Here is a 17,167-nt window from a genome sequence, read left to right on the forward strand (position 1 = left end):
GGGTGGTGGGAACAATGTGTTTCCAGTGGGATGCCAGAACTCTGGGTCACGATGTTTTCCAAGCTGTGGGTGGTATATGAACTGGGTCTCTCTGAGAGAGGACAACACACCAACACGGTCTCAGTCTCTCTGAAGGGGAACTGTCTCTGCGGTCATCATGAAGGTAAGCAAAACTTTGTTACCATTATTTTTCTAAGACTGCATAGGGAGCACAAATGATAGCATACTGTAAACTAAATAATACAACACAATTGTATTTTAGAATGACCATATTTTATTGTATTGACTGTTGGATGATCAAGCTATGTCTCTGTCACTTGTCATTTGTAACTTTGTGGAACCTGTAAACATGGTGTTTGGTAGATCCTGACTGTGACGATCACGGTTGTTCCTCATGCTCTCCCGTAGTGGCAGGTGAACGTGGCTCTACCCTGGCTGCTGCTGTTCTACGTCTCACACATCCGGTACGACTGGACATCATCCCTGCTTCCTCAGCTTGGTGTCGTACACTGACATACTGTAGCTAACAGCTATCGTACTGTTGCCAACGTTGTGCTGTGGCCAATGTTGTAGCTAGCTAGATGGGAGCTGAGTGTAACTGTATTGGTCTATCTTCCTTCCTCCTCCAGCTGTCAGCAGCCTGTGAACTGCCAATGGGGTCCTTATGGAGAGTGGTCAGAATGTGATGGCTGCTTCAGCACACAGGTACCCACCCACACACCCACACACCCACACACCCACACACCCACACACCCACCCACACACCCGCACACCCGCACACCCACACACCCACACCGGTTCCCTTCATATCTCTCCCTCACTCGCTCTCCTTCTCTCTTCCCTCCCTTTGTTTCATGCCCCTCTCCTCACTATCTTTCTCTTTCTGGTGTACTTCTGTCTCCCTATCTCTCTCTCTCTCTCTCTCTCACCCTCTCTTCTACCTTTCACACCCACACACAGAAACACACACAGTCATCCTCAGTGTTGTGTTCCCAGGTGCGGAGCCGTCCTGTGCAGGCGTACGCCCAGTATGGAGGTGCACCATGTTCAGGAGAGCCCATCCAAAGACAAGCATGTGTTCCCAAGAAAGCATGTCCCCTGGCCGACGGCTGTGGAGAAAGGTTCCGCTGTGGTTCAGGTACTCTACCCATTCATTACAGTAACCTGAAACCAAGTGTTATGGAACTGTTATGGAACAGAGTATGTATTAATACTGATACTGCTACAGTACAGTACTCTGTTTTTTTCTACTAAAGGTGGGAAAGAATAACAATGAAACTGATTAGGGAGGTGATGAGTTTTATGAGTACCAGTTTTATTCTAATTGGGTGACGATGAGACGATAAATGTTACAATGACATCCATATTTGCGGAAAAAAAATCGAACTTTATTATTTATTTAAGAAATAAATCTTCTCTCATGCCCACAAGTTGGTACCCCTGGCACCTTGACACCTTCCCTGGTCTAGGGGGCGCTGTTGGCCAGAGAGGTCGGACATTCCTTCACCAGTATAATACGGGACTTACAGACCAGGCCTCTCGTTTCATCATTCGGAGCAGCCGTGTAGTTTCCAGCACATTCTGCTGGCTTGCTAAGAAGGACTCATGCTGTTTCTCCCCACTGGGTTTTTACAAAGAAAAACATGTACAGATTTAATGAATGTGAGAGTGAATGAATGTCGGTCTACCATCTGTCCACCATCTTCCTGATGATGCATGTGTGTCTTCCAGACCAGTGTGTGAGTCCCTCCCTGCTGTGCAACGGGGACCAGGACTGTGAGGACGGCTCCGACGAGAGGAGATGCGACGCCAACGAGACCCTTGAGGTGTGCGACCTCGACCAGACTCCACCCAGTGCCGACATCACTGGCAGAGGGTAAGAAGAAAAAATCACATTAATTGTAATACGTATAACCTTATTTCACTACAAATGTATATGTTTAAATTTCAGTTATAGCTTGTCTATGAAGTCAAACTGCAGGGTAGATAGGGTACAGCTCAGTGTGGTAGCAGATCAAGAGGTTATAGATTGTACATTATTATTATTATCGAACAATAGTTGAAGAGCATTTTGGCTGTGGTGCCCCAGTGTGAAGTTGTGCTTTCACGCCTGCCAGCTACGACCTGCTGTCGGGCGAGCTCAGGGCTCCTGTCATCAACACACTCAGCTTTGGGGGCCAGTGCAGGAAGGTGTTCAGCGGAGACAGTCAGACCATCTACAGACTGCCTCTCAATCTCATCAAATACAACTTCCAGGTCTGTCGTGTTAAACCACCGCAATCTCATATAATTCTCATCTCATATTTATAATAGCCTGTAGGTGCGAACCATCAATTTGGTCTGTAGGCTATTACCTTTTAAAAATGTTTTACAAGTAATGTCACAGAGGGCTTGACAGATACCTATAGATCAGCACTGACTGTGGGTACTGACCTCATGTCTGTTCCCCGTCCTCAGGTGCAGGTAGACCATGACTTCTCTGAGGAGTCGTACGAGAGCTCATGGACCTACATGCAACACCTCCAGAACGATGCCTCGTGGGGACACGACCGTCGCACCTTCCACAACGAGCTGGACAAGGACAAGGTCTGTCTGCGCCACAGCTTTCACTACTACACTGTAACACACCCTGTTTGGAGACTCTGAGGTATCATTCCTCGGAGTTCTACCCATAATCCATCCTTCTCCCTCCCTCCAGTCCTACAAACTGATCATCCTGAGGAACACAGTGGAGCTGGCCCAGTTCCAGAACTCGGCCCCCCAGTACCTGAACCTTGCCGAGGGGTTCTGGAAGGCCCTGGCCTCCCTACCGCTCACGTATGACTACCCGGCCTACCGCTCACTCCTGCAGACCTACGGGACCCACTACCTCTCAGAGGGGGCCCTCGGGGGGCAGTACCAGGTCCTCCTGGAGCTTGACAACGAGGCCTTGAAAGAAACCAGTAAGCATGATTACTGGTTTATATTTTATTTTATTGTATATTTAATTCTATTCTAATCCCACTTAGTACTGCTAGTTTATGTACCCTTAGTATAGATAGTCCACATATTAAAATTTTAGGTATATGTTTATTGTATGCACCTTCCTGCCAAAGCAAATTCCTTGTCTGTGCAAACTTTCATGGCGAATAAATCCCATTCTTCTGATGATGAACAGCTCAGCGTGTCGCCGGCTTAGGGCTGCTAGTGCAGTCCATATTCTGACTTTCTGCTCGTTTAGGACTCCACTTCTGTCTCAGTCTTGGGTCCTCGTGATAACCACATTTAAACTTAAAAGGAAACTGCAGTCTAAGAAAGGGATGCAAAATGAGCTGTTCTCTTCTTCTACACAAAGGAACCACAGATAGAGAATACCAGCGATGTTGGAGGACTGTGAAACGTCGCCTGCTCAGAAAAAAGGACAAGACCACTTGTGAAAAACTTGTGGAGGCGCTCAAGTCTTCCAGTGGTGAGTTCCCCAATACGATTCATATCAGCACACAATAATACCACAACTGAAGTGTAATAAGCCACTAAACTGCTCTAAATAGCTCTGAATCGAATAGGTCTGAATTGAACAGGTCTGAATCGAACAGGTCTGAATCGAACAGGTCTGAATCGAACAGGTCTGAATTGAACAGGTCTGAATCGAACAGGTCTAAATGAAATAGGTCTGTTGATTTGGTCTGAATTAACAACAAACACTACTGTTAACTCACTGCTCTGTGTGCAGCGTATAGCAACAACAAGCTACGTGTGAAGACCAACGTTGTGGGCGGAGCCACGTCCTTCATGCCCAGTCTCAGTGTTCTGGATCTGGACAACCCAGAAGCCAACGGAGATCAATACGACAGATGGGCTCGGTCTGTCAAGGACTTCCCTGTGCTCATCAAACCTAAGGTACAGTAGTCCGCTTAGACTTTGGTATTTTGGTAATTTACTGTAGGTGTCTGTTTTAGACACTGTTTTATTCCACATCTTGGTCCCTGGATGGATGGATGGATAATAGCACTCCTAGCTTTATTATTATTATTATTAATATCATTGCTATGATCGTTATTTATCACAAATAAGACCACACCCACGGAAACTGCCTCCACAATGACGGGTGCCCTATAAATAAAATGCTTTATCGTCGTTAATATGAATATCATGATTGTCATGATTGTGGAGACGACACTCACAGACGTGTCTCCTCCGGTGCCGTGCGCTCCTGCAGGTGCTCCCGCTCCACGCGCTGGTGAAGGAGGTGCAGTGTGCGGGGCTGAGGAGGGCCCACCTGAGGAGAGCCGAGGAGGAGTATCTGGCCGAGGAGCACCCCTGCCACTGCCCCCCCTGCGCCAACAACGGCCAGTCTGTGCTGACGGGCACCCGGTGCAGCTGTGCCTGCCGGCTTGGCACCTGGGGCCCTGCCTGTCAGGCTGGCACTGTTGTGGGAGAGCAGCCCGGTACGCTAGCTGGACCTTGTAGCCGGAGTGCCACTCGTGGCGTGTTGTGACTGTGCAAAGCCCCCTGCCATTCCAAGACGATAGGCGCTCATTTGTCCTTACCCTAGTTGTGATGGAAAGAACATTTGGGAGTGCGTTCGCAATGTTTGGATAGATTGAGGAGAGGGGCATTACAACATAGACATAACAAATCCAGTGCGTCCACTGTAGAATCTGTTGTTCAGGAGTTCTGGGGATGATTCTATTGGTTGATAGAAGGGCTCTAATGATAATTATATTGTTTGATTGGAGGTTCTGGTGATGATTCTACTGGCCGATAGAAGGGTTCTAACATGTGAAGCTTCTCTCCAGGTGTGATCCACGGGAGGTGGAGCTGCTGGTCTTCCTGGGGGTCGTGCTCTGGGGTTCAAAGGTCACGGAGCCGTACCTGCACCAACCCGGCCCCTAGAGGAGGGGGTCTTCACTGCGTGGGCTCTGCTAGCGACTTCAAGCCCTGCGAAGACTCAGACCTGCAGCAGCTACAGTAAGAACTTATACAACAGGTCTTAGAGCGTTATAGATGATTACAAAGTCTATATGCTAGCTTAGACGGTGGCTAGCTATGGTCTATGTGCTAGGTCAGACTGTGAAGCTACTTAACTGTGGTCTGTGCTTGTGTCCAGAATGATGGAGCCTCACTGCTTCGGCTTGCCTGTCAACTCTACCAAACAATGCGACGCCCCTCCAGCCCTGAGGAATGGGTTTGTCCTGGTAAGAGATAAAATTTTATTTGTATAGCCCCATGCATCAGAATGATTCATGTGTTTTTTCGTGTTCAGAACCCCAGAGATAACTACTTGGTGGGCACAACCATCGAGTACTCCTGCATAGACGGCTACTACATCAGCGGAGACCGCATGGCGACCTGCACAGACAGCCAGAGCTGGGACTCTCCAGACATGGAATGCAAACGTAGGGAAGCGTAGGAACGCTAACACTGAGAGTAAACACTGTGTGTGGTGGTTGGGTCTGTGGAACCCATTTTCAGTGTGTGTGCTCTGTGGGCACCCCCCCCTTCACACACACACACACACACACACACCCCTCTACACATTTATTCACTATTTGTCAGCGACCCTGTGACCTGTGGACCAATCCGGCGGCTCCGCCAAGCTCACTCCGCCCCCTTCTTTTTCCAGATGCTGCGTGCGAAGTTCCGTCCCTCGAGAGTGATGTCATAGGCGTGCCCATGAAGGCGACCTATGAGATGGGGGAGAAGGTGTTCCTGTCCTGCCCCTCTGGGATGACCCTGGAGGGAGAGAGGGAGGTGATCTGCAGCTCCAGCCTCCAGTGGTCTCCCTCCCCCTGGAGGGTGACGTGTAGAGAGGGTAAGACACCGGCCTGACAAGGCTGCTCTCAAACTAGCCCACATGCTACTGCAACCGTCTCTCCACACCACCGTTTATCCATATGGGATTATTCTTCATCAAACTACCAATTTTTTTAAAGATATTAATCTCAGTTGTATCTCCCTGTGAAACAGTTACAACAGTGGCTATGACGTCCATCTCACCCAAGCTGGGCTGTAAACCCTGGGAGATTCAGATAGATGGCGTGTGTGTATGCAGAATGCCAAACCAGTGCCAGTGAGTACAATCTCTCTTCTCGCATCGGAATCAGATCTGTTCTCTCCAAAATGATAGTCTGTATTACATTAGATAACACTGCACATTGTTAACACACGATGGGGTTGTACTGTAATTTTTTAAATATCTAGACTATTTAAAATCAGCTACTTGAATCTGCAGTCCAATGCTCTACCACTGAGCTCTACCCGTGTGGTTGAATCTGCAGTCCAATGCTCTACCACTGAGCTCTACCCGTGTGGTTGAATCTGCAGTCCAATGCTCTACCACTGAGCTCTACCCATGTGGTTGAATCTGCAGTCCAATGCTCTACCACTGAGCTCTACCCATGTGTTTGAATCTGCAGTCCAATGCTCTACCACTGAGCTCTACCCATGTGGTTGAATCTGCAGTCCAATGCTCTACCACTGAGCTCTACCCATGTGGTTGAATCTGCAGTCCAATGCTCTACCACTGAGCTCTACCCGTGTGATTGAATCTGCAGTCCAATGCTCTACCACTGAGCTCTACCCATGTGATTGAATCTGCAGTCCAATGCTCTACCACTGAGCTCTACCCGTGTGGTTGTGTTTCTCTCTGCCAGGCCTTCCATGCTGCTGTGTGCCACCCTCCCAGGAGGACGGAGGAGGACGCTGGGCATATGCCAGCTCGGGTCTCTGACTTGTCTAGGCCGCAGTTTCACACTTGCCAATGACAGCGATTGTGATTGGCCAAATAGGGAGTTCACTTCCTGCCAAAACTGCCAATCAGGGGAGACGTGCGATGGTGATTTTTTTTTTTCAAGTGTGTGAGTGTGAGAGACAGAGAGATAGAGAATGAGGGGAGAAAGAGAGAAATAGAGGAAGAGAGAGGAAGAAAAATATTGAAAATTAGAAACAGAAATAGAGGGAGGGGAATACGGAACTAACACCTACACAAATCTCATCCGTTTCATTTTAGAATCGGCGACCAAGTGTGTCTGTCAGGATCCTGCAAAGTGCTCCAAACACTCCAACCACCTCTGCGTCCGTTTGGGAGATGGTGGCGTCGCCGTGATGATGACGGAGTGCGAGGCAGGGGCCCGGAGGTGTAGGGCGGAGCTGATCACTGTGGTCGGCATCGATGCCTGTCCACCATGACAGGAATAAAATGTACTGCTAAGTGAGTTAACGATGCTAATGTTTGTGGACGCATTTATGCAAAGCGACGTTCATAAGGGGATTTGAACCGACCTTCTGCCCCTATGGTCCTCTAATGCTAACTTCATAGACTGAGAAAATGAAACAAGCTTTGGGTGACATGCCTGTGTTGAACTGTAGCTGTCATGGTGCAAGATGTGATGTGTCCTTATCCTAGTTAATTTTATACTAACATGCTGTATATAGTTTTTGCTATTCGAATAACTTCGAATAGCAAAAAGTGAAGATAATAAAAAAGCAAATAAAAATAGATTTTCTTGTTTATTGTTTATTGCTACATGCATAAAAAAAAGGAAAGCCACTGTCAAAAATACACCAAATAAAATTACAAAACACAATAGAAATGTTCTGCAACAGAAACTCTAAGCAGTTCCTGTGATATCTAAACACGTTCGATTGGAGACGGTTATTTGTAATGTCTGAGTAATGTGTTAACCCAACAGAAGCAGGGAGTCATTGGCAGCTGGGACCTCTTGATCTGCAGTCCAATGCTCTACCCCCAAGCTTCACCATAGTGTTGTTTTACACACACGGGCCCTCGTTGACTACTTCCATGTCCGTCTTGGCACACTTGGTGGCAGCCATGGCGCACAGGTTCATGCTCCTCTTGCGGTTGAACCTCAGCAGGTTCACACAAAACATTCGGCCTTCGTCTTTACCACACTCCTTGTAGTCTTTACACACACACTTCTTAGATTCTGAGAAAAGAGGAAGAGAATGAGGTTAACCACACTGGTCGTGTGTGTGTCGCTAGGTGTTTGTGTGTTTTGGTGTGTGTGTGTCAGAGTGGAACTGACTGCGACTGAGCCGAAGATGTTGACGTACCACAGCTCTCCCACTCGTAGCAGGTGTCCACTCCGCAGACCTCCTTCACGGCGCTGATGGCGGACATATTGGCTCTGAACCGGGCCCAGGCCAGGCCCGCCTCGTCGGGGCACGGGCCGGCGTTCACCAAGAAGAGCGGGTCGCCATGACACACGCCGGCGGTGAGGTCACACTCGGATAACATCAAGGCCTTGTCAACCACTGTGTTCAGAACACAAAGATCTGGTGTGTATTGCCTGCAACGAAGGAAGCGGGCACACCACATTATACAAACACACACACACAGACACACACAGACACACAGGCACACACACAGACACACAGGCACACAGACACACACAGACACACAGGCACACAGACACACACAGACACACAGGCACACACACAGACACACACACAGACACACACAGACACACAGACACACAGGCACACACAGACACACAGGCACACACACAGACACACACAGACATACAGGCACACACACACACAGACACACAGGCACACACACAGACACACAGGCACACAGACACACAGACACACACAGACACACAGGCACACACACAGACACACACAGAGACACACACAGACACAGGCACGCAGGCACACAGACACACACAGGAATCTGTCAGCTGCAGTTGAGAATGAAGCCAGAGGTAGTTTGGACTAGAAAACCCCCTCTCCCCGTTAGCTGACCACTGCTGGTGGACGGTGCTTGAGTGGGAAGTGGGAATCTCCCGATACTGGGAGGTCAAAGTGCTTACAGGCAGCTTTCCCGTGGCACACACACACATTTGGATCCTTCCATCTTCTCTCCCCTATTACACTCCAAATCGGGAATAAATTGATTCTCTGCAGGCACAAATGAAAAGGACAAATCTGTCATTCTGCCAGGACATTTTGAAGCTGTTGTTGAAAAGAGAGTAAATTTGACGTGGAAATACGGACATTGTCCGGACATCCTAGAGAATCTGTCATTTGCACCTGACGTAAACATCCGTACCCACCATCCTTGCACACGATATTCGAAGGTATGGGGGGGTCCCAGGTGAACACTGGTCGATTCAGCGTACATGTGGACACTCCTGAGAATGAGGGAATTAGACCGCTGCCTTTGCAGTTAAAGCCCACAACCTGGCCCTCTTTGTAGATTTCCTTGAGAGGGAACAGTGTCATCTCCTCCGAGACCTCTGGAGGGTCACATAGATTTCCTACGGGGAGAGGAAGACCACTTTCAGCCGACATTACTAGACTGATAAGCACACAGACTGGGGTTGATTTGATGAAGGTCAGTGTGACTGAAAGGTATCTTGCAAACTCTGTGTTGGTCTGTGAAGGGTGGCTTGTTTCCAGTCTTCCCAAGTAGATAGATGGATACATGCAAGTAGGCAGGCAGGCAGGCAGGTGAACGTACAGGCATGCTCACCCACAGAAACACACACACACACACCCATCCACCCACCCACAAGGAAACACGCCACCAGACCAGAAATAAAGAAAACGCATGTCAAATGTGATGGAACGTGAGGTGGACAGAGAGAGAGAGCAGCAGTCTCACTGAGGCACTCTCCCTTGGGTTGGGTCCATTCCCCGCCGGGGCGACAGGTAATCAGAGGGTATCCCTCCAGTTTATACCCCCTGTAACAGAGGAACTCCTCCTCCTCGCCATACAGGTAGTAACGCTTATCTATCTGTTGTGGAGAAGATGGAGGGGGGGGGGAGAGAGAGATGGGAGCAGGGGGAGGGGGTTGGTCGAAGAGAGAGGGGGGAGAAAGAGATGGAAAGGTAAAGAGAAAGAGGAGGTAGTAGAAATAGAGACAGAGAGAGAAGGAACAAACTGTTTATTTTTTCAGCTTTTGTTTGTTTGATTCACCCTAATGCAGCTGGTAGCATTGTTAGCTTCTGTTTACCCTGAGGAAGCTACGGTCAGGACTCTTGGGTCTAACGCAGCCCTCCACACCGGGAGGCAAACCTTCTTGTTGTCCTTCCTCATTAAAGTCTTCGTCGTTGATGCAGACATCTTCTCTAAAAAGGAAAAAACAATATTATCACAACATCGGACAAGTGCTGCGTTTACAATCTCATGCTAGGATCAATACATGATGGACGAGACGCCCGTCGACTACCCATGAGCCTTTGCATATTTTGTGGAAGGAAGTCACTCATGGATTCTGACCTGGTGCCAGCAATGGCTAACTGAATATGTTACCTTGGATGGCTGGTTTTCATTGAAACCCAGGCCCCTGTAGAAAGGCCTTAACATACATGGCATGCACACTTGACCAGTGAGCCCCATATTTCTTTTGATCGAAGAAGCAACAGTTTACTAACTTTATCTTTGAGCTCACTTAGGGTTCTGTTGCTAAGAGGTGACGAGTGTCAAGCTGACCCATACAATCCAAACATCTGCGTAGCGAAGACCAACCTCACGTCCGCATCATGCTTCCCACCTCCAGCACTCTACAGGCCATGTTCCTCCAAACCAACAGCCCAAGAGACTCTCTCTCACCCAGGGAAGACAGAGACGAAGCACCCCTCTGTCTGCTTGGTGTCTCCAGGGCAGGGTTTCCCCCCAGCAAGGGGGGCAGGGTTGTTGCAGTGCCTGGTCCGGTGACGCTTGTTGAAGGACAAACAGGGACTCCACGGCCCCCAGCAGCTCCAGGAACCATCCACTCCAACTGGGAAGGACACACAGCCCACACACGGTCAGGCAACACCCTGAGTCTCAAGTCTGCCGCGTGCGACTGGTGACGGCTGACCGTGACTCCAGTAAGCTAAACCTATGAGATGCAGATCATCTAAAGTCATCAATTCGATCCAATTTGATTGCGATAAGAACTTGCACACGCGTCATTAACATTTGATTTTCTTTTGCCGGACGCTCTTCTCCACAAAACGACACACGTGGAAAAGAAGGACGAATCATGAAGAGAAGCGAAAGGAAAAGACCAGAACCTGGTTTGTAGTCGGGTGCCTGCGTCTCACAGTTGGGCCCGTAGGTTCCCGTTTTGCAGATGCAGCTGCAAGCGGTGCCCTGGAGGACTGCCAGGGCGTTGTTGGGGCAGGGGGCGCACATGCAGGAGTCAAAGTCCCTCTGGTACTCCAGGAGAGCTCTGCGTAGATGCCTCCTCTTGGTGACGGCACAGGGGATGCCACGGACCAGGTCGATGATGGGCAACAGCTGGAGTCACGCAGGAAACACACACGCAGGAAACACACACATGACGGAAACACACACACATGCAGGAAACACACACGCAGGTAACACACACATGACGGAAACACACACATGACGGAAACACACACATACACATGCAGGAAACACACACATACACATGCAGGAAACACACACATACACACGCAGGAAACACACACATGCCGGAAACACACACACGCACGCAGGAAACACACGCAGCCATTTCAGAAAACAAAGGTGTGATCGTGTCATTCTCTCGCCTCAAAATGATTTTTACAGACACTGACAAAAAAAACGTTTCACCAGTTCCTGACTTGAATTCTCACTACATTCACGTACATCCTTGCGTTCATTCCGGGCGTCCCTATTCCTCACCTCGTAGTCGACTAAAGCAGGGTTGTCTACGACGGACCCCACCCAGTTGCTGTAGGTGTCGCTCGTAGCGGCAGTTCCTTTTCTCTCCCAGGCCAGCGCCCCAGCCTCTTCTGACCGGCCTCCACGCACCGTGGAAAACGACTTCTCCGACGCCCGAATGTAGGAACCTGAGACGTAAGTGTGGGTGAGCTACCTGCGATATACCTGGATCAGGAACCCCAGTCATCATTTACATTACATTTACATTTAGTCATTTAGCAGACGCTCTTATCCAGAGCGACTTACAGTAAGTACAGGGACATTCCCCCTGAGGCAAGTAGGGTGAAGTGCCTTGCCCAAGGACCCAACGTCATTTTGCACAGCCGGGAATCGAACCGGTAACCTTCAGATTACTAGCCAGACTCCCTTAACGCTTAGCCGCCTGACTCCCATCACTTGGACATGCAGGGTGGATGTTTGCCTTTGGATCATCGTCTTCCTCAAAGATCCACAGTTTGGTGACTGTGTGTATGCGTTTAAGGAAAAGTGGGAGTCTTAGGATTTTACGTTTGGTGAGAAGCCACCACTACGACTAGGACATAAGGACTGCGGTGCGCAGAGTCACATTTATTGTGAAACGATTATGTGAAAATACCTGAATATTTTTCTTCGAAGAGATTGTTTGAGCATGTTTGAACGTCCGTTTTTTCTGAGTAGAAAATAAGGACGTTCAGGTAGGACTCTTCATTCAGACATCCTGCAACTTGTTCTGTCGATTCACCTGAAGATCACAGAAACACACAGTCACTAAGTCCGCCGCTTACAACATTGACTTGATACACACAGGGACAGACTGTTATGTATAAAATATACCCTGAGTATTTCCAGTGTTTTCCCCCTGGGCCTCATTGTACTGGTTAGTGTAAAAACAAACCCTTCCAAAATGTTGGAAAATGTGTTGACTGAAGTCGTATAGTACATTTGAGGATGCATGAAAAAAACACCCCTCCCACACACACAACATGCCCATGTTTGACCACTAGGTGGAGCTCTCGTACCAGACTGCTTGATCTCCTCCCTGTTGTACATGTAGAGCAAGTCGTAGTGGCCTCCCAGGGTACCAGCAGTGTAGTAGTGAGTGCCATAGAGCTGGAAGAGCTCGCTATACAGGGCATAGTTATAATCTATAGGCAGCTGATGCAGGAACTCCAGGAAAGGCTGAGAGAGGAACAGGTCTTTGTCCTTCATCTCGAACCTGGAGATCGGCAACACCTGGTGAATACGAATTAGCTGGGAGTCCTGGTGGGGTGAATTATGACAGATATGAATTATGGTTATTATCTGACATCCAAATCGGGGGGGGGGGGGGGGGGGGGGGTTCTCACATGGGTCGCTGCACAACCAAAATAATTATGAATGACATTTCAGAACATGGCAGAAGGAATTATATGTGTGTGTGCTTGCCGTTTTTTTGGAGGACCTAATCGCTTCTTTATAGGATGTCGTCCTAGAAGATCGGCTTTTACTGCTTGCGGCGAACAAGATGGGGAACATCATAAAGTTGCCGTCCCTGGAGTCAGTTTTACCCACTGAGTCCTTCATGAACTCTGCCATGTCGACCACCTGACTGGTAACTGGCTGGGGCTCCTTTTTAAAGTCTTCAGGTACAGACACCTAGTAATCAGAACCAGAACTAGGAGATAAATCCACATCATACAAGAAACCACATCATGAACACATTACAGTTTAGGATCATTCAAAAGCCAGTTTTATTCTTAAGTTCCAACAAGATGTTTGTGAATGAAGGATATACACATAACATTTGTTTATAGAGGTTGGTGGTTCTGTTCTCAGAAATCAGTTTAGCAAAGATGTGACAGCTGCATGAGTACTTTACCTTGAGATCATAGTACTATGCTGTACTTGTATGAGTACTTTACCTTGAGATCATAGTACTGTGCTGTAATTGTATGAGCACTTTACCTTGAGCTCATAGGACTTAAAGTTGGCTGGGACACGGAAGAAGACCCTGTTGCCGGTTCCAACCGTGTGGTTGAGTACGCATTCACTCCCCATGAACATGTTATCCAGGACCGCCGACTTGGACTCCCCCGTCAGGAAGTTAAACCTGACCCCACACAGGAAACAGGAAGCACATTTACCTGACCACACCCAGGAAACAGGAAACACATGTAAACTCTGACCACACCCAGGAAACAAGAAATTTTATATAATTTTGTCATTAATATAAAAACACAGTCCACTGACATTGGCAGCAGCAGTAGTTAAAACATGAACGCAAGTCCAGCAATGAACTTGTCTCCATATCTTGAAAGCAAATATCAGTTGATGTAAAAGGCCTGTTTCATCCAGTCCAGGCCCTGGCTTGGCTGCTAATCCCTGTATCTTTGGCAGAAGTGGACAGAAGCTTTAGTGGTCTAAGAACGCTCAAAACCTGGCTCAGATCCACATTCCATGTTGCAGTGTGCCATGCTGCGCTCTCTACAGAATATACTTTGGCCGCTGACTGGTGGAGATTTTTAGACTCTTTTAAAGGGTGCTCAAGCAAACCTACATTCCATCTCAGCACCCCTAAAAAGAATAATAATAATACATTTACAAAATTGAAATATTATTATCTTAAATAGGTTTTAGTGCTCTAAAGTGTTAAAACAATGTTTATGTATTGTTGACACATCATTATCGTTTCATTTGATGCTGGTAGTTCATGAAGAAAGGGACTTTCTTAGTTTTTTCTTTCATTCAATATGTTGCATAATAATAAATAAATGTATTAATTGTTATCCAGTGAAATTATTGATTTATTAGCAAGGGGGTTTAACACTTTTGCAAGGCACTGTATCCATGTCACATTCTCATTGGGGGGTGATTCCCCCAAAAGGTCTGATCCTAGAATCGCCCCTGCTGGTGGCATAAGCTCAGGGATCAGAAGTGCATAATTCTACGATATTTCCGTAGCCAGAGTCAAGCGATGGTCTGTATTTACTAGACGCATCGCGAACTATCTTAACTTCAAACCAACTTTACCACGGTTAAAGAAACCACATCCCGGCTACCATTTTGTGTTTATTTTCTATATACCTTAGCCTTTAACCTGATGCTGTAGCCTACCCGTTTGCTAAAAGATTAGCTCCATAGGCCGGTTGTAAGTCTGACTTGCGACACACTGGAGTGACTGGATCATCACAGTCAGCCTCGTCTGACCTGTCCCCACAGTCGTTCTGGGTGTTGCACTGTAATAGAGAGCTAATGCAGCGCCCTGCAAAGAGGTGAAACATGTAAACACTTATCTGTGAAAGTATGTAGGCTACATTCTTTGTACATAGATGTATATGTATGTACATCCGCATAGTTTTATATTTACATTTTCAGATTTCTTCATTATTTTTATATTTTATTTCTAAGCGTGATTTTTATTTTACATGTAACGGTGAATTTCCCCAGTCAATAAAGTAAATCAATCAATCAATGTATGCGTGTCCAGGTGAATAAGTAATGTCATATGTGCGTTCGCGTGCATTTGAATACGTAATTTCTCACCATTTGTACACTTGAACTTGTCTTTACAGTCGATGGGCTCTATCCGGCACTTTGTTGACGGGTTGCAGTTAGTTGTTGAGGGAGTGTTGTCACCGCAGTCTTCACCTCCAAACTGAGCTGGCGTGTCTAGTGACCGTTTCTTAAACTGCAACAACGGACAGAAACAAAGTTATATTACCTACTACTACGACTTCATCCTGTTTGAGTTATACCATTAGCAATTGAGGTGAATGTGATACGGCGCAGGGCCGTAATCATAATATATATTGGGGGACACATCCCCCCCAATATTCAAATCTGGTCAAAATGGTCCCGCCCCAATATATTGATATAAAAATATAAATTAAATATAAATGTGCTACGCTACGACAGGCAACCACGCACGCTGTCCGAAATTATCATAAAAAATGTGATCATATTCATAACTAAACAGATTTAGCAGATTTCGTCCCCCCCAATGTTGACTCCGTGGCTACGGCCTTGATACGGCGGCTAATGTTACATTCATGACTGATGTTACAGAACAAATCAAGTGAACCCCCGATCATTTTACAGCATTTGTCCATGTGAAATGAGTCAGGTTGGCTGTGTGTGTGCCTGTGTGTCTCCTTGCCTTTTGTTTAGCGCATGGGGAGCACTCAGACCAGCCCCCGTAATCTCCGAGTTTACAGTTGATGGGACACATCTGCTCGTTACATGATCTTGTCTCCACGGTGTAACATTCTCGGTGGCACCAAAACCAAAGCTGGAAATTATGCATCCAAAGATTCTCACTTTCTGTTGGCTTCCTGCAGAGAAAATGTTTTGCCAATATATAGTAAAATAATGGTTGGTTAATTGGTCCCCAAGCTGCACCCACAGGGGGTGGGAAATATATAAAATGTATATTCAATGTTAACCATTTTTTTTTTCTCAAACCGGATAAAACTAATAACTTTTTAACTGAATACTTTTCGCTGAAAAGTGTTTCCAATTTTAACAAATCTGAAACGAAGAAAACGAGTACCCCATTATGTTGCTTTCGTGAAGAAAAGCATGTGATGGGAACTCAGACCCCGTAGCTGAACTCCGTCTGGCTCCCTCTAAACTCTAATTTACCAAAAACATGAGACTTGACCTAGACAGGAGTTCAAAGACTTGAGACTTGACTTGCACTCTACCTCTGATACAGTTTGGCTCTTTCACGCTGCTGGGTCCCATAGTTACAGGTCTTAGTACATGGTGACCAGGGGCTCCAGTCGAATCGTCCACACAAACAATCAAAGCTGGGAGTGACGGCAGGGAGGCAGACCAGGATAGAGACCAGGACCAGCATGCTCCTCCGGGTGTCCATGAGCAGAAGCAGACAGTGTGGCAGTTAACCTCTGGACAAAGATGACAGTCAGCTCCAGTCGCCTCCTGTCAAGGAAGAACAAGAGGAGAGAGAGAGCTGGGGAGGTGGGGGTAGGAGGTCTGGGGGCGGGGGAGGGGTACGATGCATGGCAGAATCAGGATTAGGACCAATAACCTAAGTATACATCAATATGTTTAACCTAAATATGTATTTTTATTTACAGTATTGAAACCTGGGCTTGAGTTATTCTATGACAGGGAATCACTGCAAAACAAAAATAACAATAAATGAATACAACTAATTTACCTCAGAGTGCTAAGTTCCTCTGCAGCTAGATTCTGTTCTCGTAGAGATTGTGCTTCAGTGTGTGAGTGTGTGTGTGTGTGAGGAGTGAGGGAGGTTATTTAATACCTCCCCGAACATTGTCCCAAAAGAATCAATCTCCATAGTCTTATTGGCTGCTGGAGTCTACTCCTCCAGGTCCTGAAGTAAAATACACAAAAAGAGATTATAACGGGAGTCAGATGGCTGAGTGGTGAGGGAGTCGGGCTAGTAATCAGAAGGTTGCCAGTTCGATTCCCGGTCATGCCAAATGACGTTGTGTCCTTGGGCAAGGCACTTCACCCTACTTGCCTCGGGGGGGAATGTCCCTGTACTTACTGTAAGTCGCT

General features: G+C 47.3%; 2 protein-coding genes across 3 annotated transcripts; one reads left to right on the forward strand and one right to left on the reverse strand.

Moving 5' to 3' along the window:
* Positions 1-30: 30 nt before the first annotated feature.
* c7b (complement component 7b) lies at positions 31-7,480 on the forward strand. 2 transcript variants are annotated; one of them, XM_067251157.1, is made up of 18 exons: positions 31-123; positions 409-464; positions 630-705; positions 997-1,138; positions 1,732-1,876; positions 2,118-2,256; positions 2,458-2,586; positions 2,699-2,942; positions 3,335-3,448; positions 3,713-3,879; positions 4,199-4,427; positions 4,779-4,950; positions 5,090-5,177; positions 5,246-5,378; positions 5,606-5,794; positions 5,950-6,052; positions 6,636-6,817; positions 6,992-7,480. In XM_067251157.1, exons 1-18 carry the CDS (start codon positions 31-33, stop codon positions 7,168-7,170), a joined length of 2,580 nt encoding a protein of 859 aa, XP_067107258.1. In that variant the 3' UTR covers positions 7,171-7,480. The 2 variants fall into 2 exon arrangements, with proteins under 2 accessions (XP_067107258.1, XP_067107257.1); XM_067251156.1 differs by having other exon boundaries at positions 90-163.
* A 5-nt stretch (positions 7,481-7,485) lies between these two features.
* c6.2 (complement component 6, duplicate 2) lies at positions 7,486-16,844 on the reverse strand. The gene is made up of 18 exons (XM_067251155.1): positions 16,803-16,844; positions 16,324-16,615; positions 15,777-15,951; positions 15,164-15,308; positions 14,735-14,882; positions 13,586-13,730; positions 13,067-13,276; positions 12,661-12,901; positions 12,258-12,383; positions 11,624-11,790; positions 11,008-11,233; positions 10,562-10,730; positions 9,963-10,077; positions 9,611-9,743; positions 9,060-9,263; positions 8,817-8,904; positions 8,056-8,291; positions 7,486-7,928 (listed from the first exon to the last, which is right to left on the reverse strand). Exons 2-18 carry the CDS (start codon positions 16,494-16,496, stop codon positions 7,753-7,755), a joined length of 2,877 nt encoding a protein of 958 aa, XP_067107256.1. The 5' UTR covers positions 16,497-16,615; positions 16,803-16,844; the 3' UTR covers positions 7,486-7,752.
* Between the last annotated feature and the right edge of the window lie 323 nt (positions 16,845-17,167).

Source organism: Osmerus mordax, chromosome 14, assembly GCF_038355195.1.
Source record: "Osmerus mordax isolate fOsmMor3 chromosome 14, fOsmMor3.pri, whole genome shotgun sequence".
Lineage (NCBI taxonomy): Eukaryota > Metazoa > Chordata > Actinopteri > Osmeriformes > Osmeridae > Osmerus > Osmerus mordax.